Genomic DNA, 8,023 nt, shown 5'->3' with positions numbered 1-8,023 from the left:
TGAAATGGCTAAACGTACTGACTACAAATCAACTGTCAACTGTCAAATTGATAGCCTGTAGAAACAATGTTACCGGTTTAAAAACGAAACCTCTACAAAAAAATACCCTAAATTTGATGTAGTAATAGCCGGAAGAATCAGACTCTATTCCAGTAAATAATCTCGCTGACTTCACTGCTGACATAACGCATAACCTTGAATCGGCTGTGGAATTTATCTTCATATTCTAACGCCTTCAGAGCCGGTTTTCTATATTTTTTTGGTCACAATTTGTTTTAACGATTTTCAGATAAAGACAAGTGTATAATTAAATTATCAATAAGCATTAATATATTTTAATAAGTATTTAATCTAAAATAAACATAATAGGCTTTCGTAACTTATTTATAATTATGCATTATATTTATTTACAATATTTAATCATTTTTAATATCAACATTGCTGTTTTATCACTCGTTGCATACATATTATGTACGTAACATATTATTTTAATAATATACAATTAACATAGGTATAAATACATATTTTTTAAAAAATGCCTCAAGAGGTTTAGATCGTAGTATTTTCAAAGATATATATTTACTTGCGAATGATGTATTTATAAAATAAGATTTAAAAAATAGGAAAATTAGATTACTGTGAATCAAATCTTATAAAAACTTTCGCATCGGGTATAAATTGTATTAAAATTACAGTAAAACTTCGATATAACGGACAAAAATCGGGTCAAATTTTTTTACTATTCGTCAGATAACGAAGTTCAACTATATTATAATGCGTATGCGCATTTTCCTAATTTTAGAGAGTTCATTATAAAAAAAATATCAAACTTCAAAAGTGCAAACAAAACTTGATTCCTTTTTCAAAGCAGGATTACCGAAAGCAAAATCAAACAGCAACGTCACAACACGACAAGTGACAGAAGAAAATAAACAGAATTTTGTTAGCATTTTGTTTTGTTCATTTATATCTAAATACAGTATTGATATATTTTTTTATATAAGTTTTTTTTATTTGTTTTGAACCTTTGTTTTATAAAACGGACTTTTAACTTTAACGGACACCCCCTCCCCCCAATTGGTCCATTATATCGAGGTTCTACTACTTAAATATCAAACAGCTGTATACATGCTTCATGCGACAAGACAGACAATTCATATTTTTGGTAACAACTCACTGCAATCCAGATTTATATAATTTAAGTGGAAATAATAACATAAAAAATGCAATAAATAAAATCTTAAGATAATGTAATGTATGCAAAATGCAATAGAATTAAAAAAATTATGCTTGACTAAAATAACATTAACACATGTAGAATAAAAGTACGGGAATGTTCCATTTTCCGAATAAAATAAACACTGGCAAGAAGTCTATTTTCTTATGACTAACTAACCGCCACTCCGCCGCAGTGGTTGGCAGAGAGAATAGGACACCACACCACTCTGTCTTTGCAAACATTCTTCGCCACTTCCACATTCATGCATCTCTTCATACGTACCCACCGATTATTTCGACTCATGACCTGACCACTTTCAAGTATTTGACATACCTGATCGTGCCAAGTTTTTCTCGGTCTTTCTCTGCTCCTTTTTCCTACTACATTTGCTTCATAAATTAGTTTTTTTAAACACTATGCTAAACTGGCCACTGGTCAAAATATAAGATATTCCATATATGAATTTTAAAAATAATGCAAACTAAATAGTTTATCAAATGATAATGTCAAAAGCAATACAATGGCATTGCATTAGTAACATATCTGTTTTTTTTTTAAATTAAAAGAAAAAACTCAATCTAGATTGCAAAAACTAACCCCTCAAATATGTATAGTCTAATTGGCAACAACTTACCCCTCAGATACAGTCTAGTTGGCAAGATCTAACCCCTCAAATACAGTCCAGTTGGCAAGAACTCCCCTCAGATGCAGTTACTTGATATTTGTCGAGTGGTTAACTCATAAAAGCAGTAAAAGCAATTAAAAAAATTATAAGAGATGAAACCAGTGTCGTGGACAGTAAAAATATTATTTCTTGAATTAAATTAAGTAAAAAATTAAATTAACGAAAAAAAACACATAAATATGTCAATTTCTAGACATTTTTAGTTTTAAGAGCAACTGAAAATCATTCTTAATTTATGTTTTATTTACCACATTTTGAGTGATAATAATATTGAGTAATAATATTGTAGTCGTACAGGAGAAAGTGACCAACTAACAAAACGTAAAATATTCAGGAGGGCCATTTAAGTCACTTTTGCTTGGCAACAAAATAAACATCAATGCAGTTAGTCATTTTTACCAAGTCAATATATTATACTTCCAAATTTAAGATCCTTTGCGATTTTTTCAGGGCAATATTAAACTAGTAAGATGTCAAATAGTCAATGATCACGCTTTTGTAAAAAAAATGCACTTGGTCACTTTCTCCTGTGTGACTACGATATATATAAGTATATACAATTTACATATATTTGTATTAATGATTAAAGAAAACACTTGTTTTTTACCACTTGAGTTTTATTATAGACTACATGTTTCAGAAGTTAAACTTCCATCATTCAGGTCTGTATAATAACATACAGACCTGAATGATGGAAGTTTAACTTCTGAAACATGTAGTCTATAATAAAACTCAAGTGGTAAAAAACAGGTGTTTTCTTTAATCATTGCAACATGTCTTACCACAAAGTTAATGCCGGAACAATAAATAATATATTTGTATTTATGATAGTTTGTGCCTACTAATATTCAAATAGTATTTTTTACAATTATCGTAACACATCTAATTTAATAATGCTATATTTTACTAGCTAGTGATATATTTATTATTATTGCATTGCGACGCATTGATTTCTAAAAAAAATACCTAATCTACATTTAAAATTCTTTATGATAAATAGAAGATTTGAAATAACACTTTCATATCGATAAAAACATATTTATATAATCTAACAGTTAAAATTTTGATCAGCCGCAAAAAAATATAATAAATTTAAAATTTAAAAGAAAACACGTGTTTTTTACCACTTGAGTTATATTTATTTACTTGTCCACCTCCGAAGTGTAATGGTCAGCACGCTCGGCTACCGTTCTTGAGGTCCCGGGTTCGATTCCCAGAGGGGGGTCTAATAAATAAAAGTGATTCTTTCAATCCAATATTTATTCAATATTACCCTGGACTGGTGCCAGAAGCGGAGGGCTGATCACCTTTCCTTCGTGTGTTAACGATCAAGATAACACTGCGTTTATATGATGCAGTGCCCTATGCACCATCGGGGTGCGGATAAGGGTTCAAAATAATTGAATGAGTTGTATTTATTTTATTTTAACGACTAGTTTCGGAAACTACGCTTCCATCTTCATAATAACCAAATATAAACATAAGTTTTTATTTAGACATGAAGATGGAAGCATAGTTTCCAAAACTAGTGATTTAAAATAAAATAAATATAGCTCAAGTGGTAAACAAACAAGTGTTTTCTTTTAAATTTCATCACGTCTTACCACAAAATAGATGCCGAAACAATAAATTTAATATTATGCAGTGTATATTTGTCCAAAATGGAAGCTTATTACATATTTTAAAAAATGTGATTAAAATCACATACATAACTCACTTTGTATCCAAGTATCACTAACACTCTTTCACATCCCAAGGTCGCTGAAAAGCACATTTTTTTGCTGAAACTATACAGGCTACTTAGTATCTATCCAATTCACTAACTGTCATCCCTGCTTATGCGAGACTTGAATAAAAATTCTATTTTCTCTGTCAAATCCAATGTAATATCACATATTCCTTATACGAATCGTATTGTCAACACGAGATCTTTTCCAATGAACAGAATGAAATATATAAATAACCTACGGATTCTAAAAAGTCATAGACAAGACACCTTAATAGAATTATTGCTCTTTTTCCATGTAGAAATATTCTTTAGCCATTTTATGAGGGGAGAGAAGTACAAAGTATAATATTACAAGGCAAAGTGGGAGGTAAACGCAGCATAGGAAGAAGACGTATAACCTGGCTTGACAAATTGAGAGAGTAGATCTAAGACACTGAGTCGCTGTTTAGAGCGGCTGCAGACAAGTAAAAATTAAATAAAATGGTTGCCAACCTGAAGGTTCCGCTCCAAGCTTCAGCTTGGAGCGGTATACTAAGAAGAAAGACGAGATATTAAAAAAAAAGAATACATCATCTTAGAGTTGCCAGTAAGAAATAAAACATGTCGGCACCTACCTGCTAAAGATGAGATATTCTTCATTTTGATCAAAACGATATATTTTATTTCTTACTGGCAACTCTGGATGCTTGACTGGGCCACTTTAGAGCAGATCTCTCTCTTTATGAGGCCTTAATAGAAAACAGACACTGTCGACGCTGCAGGTTGTTTCCTTATATGTTCATATTTAGTTTGCTTCAAAGTAAACATTTTAATTGTTCAGTTTGAAATCAAGAAATAAGGAGTCTTATTAGTTTATTTTGTCAAACCAGAATCTTTTTCCAGATCTCACATTTACAATTCCCATAAAACCTCCTCACATTGATGTCATTGACATAAAGAAGAAACCATTTGTATAATTTTCTTAGACAATAATGTATACACTTTTTTGTATAAAAATAATATTTTAGTAGGTACATGCGTATAACAGTGAAAGCGTTAACATATTCCAATGATAATTCATTCTAAATTTAGATGATATGCACAACTCATTGTGGTCGATAATAATATCAGAAAGGTTACAGGTTTTTTTTTAAATAAAAAATATAAAATTGAATATCTAATTTAACTATACAGTGATGCCTCGCATAACATATGTACTTAACACACTAAGGACGGGAAAGGTATTTCTACCCGTTGGGTCGATTGATGCTTAAGGATGTGAAGGGTATTTTTACCTTCTGCACCTCATTCATTCTGGCCTCATTTCAAAGTCAGAAAAGAAGAGATTATTTTAATGTTTTTTTTTTTACAACTATTATGTACCAATCATTGTTAAGGTTTTAACTATTTTAAACAATTATCAAATCTCGTTGTCAGCTGTTTGCAGGCGTAAAAAACACCCGTAATTCTTTCCAGAAGTAAGTTCATTGTGTGAAATGCGCATTAAAAATTTAATTTGTTCTGTAGCATAAAATATGGTATTGTAACAACAGTCTCAGGCAAGCTTGTTCAATACCTGTCGGTTTAATTTTTCAGTCAGACTCAGATTTAGAAGAGTCTACTGAGGCTTGCAGGGTCAAATTCTCTTGTGCCATCCTTTGCTTCTTGGCTGCTGAGAACTTTTCCAAGGTGGTCTGTTTCTTCCTCCTGTCCAACATCTGCCGGAAATAACGGGCTAGAGTGTCATTGTAGAGGTGGTTAATGCTGTAGCCCTCAGCCGAGTTTGGATAGTGTGTTGCTAAACTAAACTCCCGAACCTCTCCCCATTTGAGCAGGATGTCCTCGGTGGCAGCAGTTGAGTTTGGTTGATTTCATTGCTCCTCCTCGTTGTCAGATGAAGCTTCCCTTTGATCTTCATCATGTTGCTGGACAAGAAGCGCTTGGAGCTGTTCAGTTGTCAGCTCTTTACTACGATATAGTCCGTTGTGTGAGTTGCAAAATGGGCCAACAGAAAGTTTGTTGTACCCAGAGTTTGTTACGCAAGGCATCACTGTATTATAACAATACATACATTTTTTACACATACTATAGACCAGTGGTTCTTAACCGTGTTGGAGGTACCGAACCCTCCCAGTTTCATATGCGTTCACCGAACCCTTAATTGGAAAAAAATATTGCTAGATTTATATATTCCTTTCAAATAATATACTATTTCTATTGGATAAAAGAATATATCATACGTTGTATCATTTTTCATGATATTTGATATATTCCTGTCAAATAATATACTAGATCTTTTAGATAAATTAATATGTCATGCGTCGTATCATTTTTCATAATATTGTACAAGTCGGGTGTGTGTTTGGCCTCTGCCGAACCCGGGAGGCTGACTCACCGAACCCCAGGGGTTCAATCGAACCCAGGTTAAGAACCATTGCTATAGACACTTTAATCTCAATTTGTACTTGAAAATTGATACTACAAATTAAGTGTTTTTCTATGGCGCCGAAAGCCAACTATGGACTCTCGCGGAAGCTACCACAAAGGAAATTGCAACATTCAAAATGTGGTGATATAGAAGAATGCTCAAAATATCATGGGTTGAGAGAGTTTCAAACAAAGATGCTTTGGGACGCACGGAAAAAGGGAGAGAAGTTATAGACTCTATAAAGAAAAGAAAGCTAGAGTACTTTGGCCATTTTAAAAGAGAGAAATACAAAGCATTAAGTATTGTATTATAGGGCAAAGTAAAAGGTAAATACAGCGTAGAAACAAGAGGTTAAATTAAATATTATATTCTAAATAATGTACAAACCACAAGGTTTGCCGATTATTCTGAGTCCTGACGTAACCACTTTCAAGTATTTGAAATTATTTACATTCACTGAAATACATTAAGAAGTTTTACAATACAACGTCTGGCAGTAGAAGCTGGTTTGTCTTGAACTCTTTGTACAGAACTTATCATCATTACTTAGCATAAGAACATAGTGACAGTAAAAATGACGATAATTAATGTTCATTTATACACAAAAATTATAATAATATCAACATATTGTTTGCGAGAAACGCTTGAAAGCGTCTTTTAATTATTGTTGGTAGAGAGCGGGAGACACTTATAAACATTCCATTTGCTTACATTTGATAGAGCGCGAGAGACGCCAAAAAACATTGTACGGATGGGAATTGGGTTTGCATTTACTTGTGATTAGTATACAACCTTAATTAATATACTAATAAGGATCTGGGTCGATGAACAAACCGCTTGACAACAATGTGTCAACACCCTTCGGACAGGAAAGGTAAAAATCCCGTTGGGTCGATTGATCTTTAAGGACGGGAAGGGTATTTTTACCTTCTGCGCCGGCCTCATTTCAAAGGCAGAAGAGAAGGAATTATCCAATGTTTTTATATGAATATTATAAACTAATCTCTTAAGGTCTTAACTATTTGTACATAATTATCAAATTCCGTTGCCAGCAGTCCGCAGGTGTAAAAAAATACCTATCTGAATTGTGTTAACACATTGTTTACGGCGCGCACATATTTGCTTTAAAAATAGATAGATATTACCACAATTGACTGCCGAATCCATTGATAAAATAATTTTAAAAAATTATTGAGATTTCAAATGGACTTGTTCGTAAGTTTGCGTTTTCGCAATGCAGTTTTATAAAGAGTTAATTACAAGTTATTGCGATTAACATTTGTGATAATATCCTCGAGCTAATATTTGGCTGGTCAAAACTAATTGGCTTGTCTTTATAGAGCATTTGGATGCGGTTGAACTTGCAAATATATAATTAAAATATAACTTTGTTTTAAAATCACTTTTAATATTTTATTATAATTTAATTATAATATCTACTGGTTTCGAAGCTAACCGCTTCTTTTTCAAGACTGATTAATTAGTATTAATATTAATAGATATTATAATTAAGTGATTTTAAAACAAAGTTATATTTTAATTATAAAATGGAAAATCACAAATTTATTGCTTAAAATATATCTTATACTACAAATATATGTACATTACTAATAGATGGTGTTTGTGTTGATTCAACCGATGGTCTCTTCCGCTTTCCCGTTAGTAGCGGGACCCAGGAACTGTTGGCACACGGCCTCTAGATGGTTATCCAACATGAGGGAGTGGATCTGGTCATCTGTCAGCATCTCCACGCTAGAGGAAAAATAGGCAATATTAATATTTACAACATTTTGAGTGTGTCCAAATACTTTTTATTTATATTTTTTTTTACATTTTTTGATATCTCCACATAGATAAAGAAGGTTATGAAAGTCTGGACTTATCCAGGGCTTACAACCTATCATACATAGACTGGTTAAGTGATCACTTTACACATGTCGCTCATTCCTTTTAAGAACGTCATAAATCAAAAAACTTGATTTT

At 32.2% G+C, this 8,023-nt stretch overlaps 1 protein-coding gene across 2 annotated transcripts in view; it reads right to left on the bottom strand.

The window, feature by feature from the left end:
- Positions 1-2,635: 2,635 nt before the first annotated feature.
- The window catches only part of LOC148308860 (uncharacterized), a 29,106-nt gene continuing 23,718 nt past the window's right edge, over positions 2,636-8,023 (bottom strand). Inside the window, exons 8-9 of one of the 2 annotated variants that reach the window (XM_088260996.1) lie at positions 7,649-7,792; positions 2,636-3,129 (exon numbers count right to left, since the gene is read on the bottom strand). In XM_088260996.1, coding sequence (XP_088117122.1) covers positions 7,672-7,792 — 121 coding nt within the window. In that variant the 3' untranslated portion in view covers positions 2,636-3,129; positions 7,649-7,671. Of the gene's footprint in view, positions 7,793-8,023 lie in introns of both variants that reach the window. The other variant, XM_088260995.1, reaches the window with a different exon arrangement.

This window comes from Brachycentrus maculatus, unplaced genomic scaffold (genome assembly GCF_059751285.1).
Source record: "Brachycentrus maculatus isolate JH-2025_06_01 unplaced genomic scaffold, ASM5975128v1 h1tg000145l, whole genome shotgun sequence".
Classification (NCBI taxonomy): Eukaryota; Metazoa; Arthropoda; class Insecta; order Trichoptera; family Brachycentridae; genus Brachycentrus; species Brachycentrus maculatus.
Note: the sequence above shows the minus strand (reverse complement) of the source record. Positions and strands in the feature narration are given on the sequence as shown.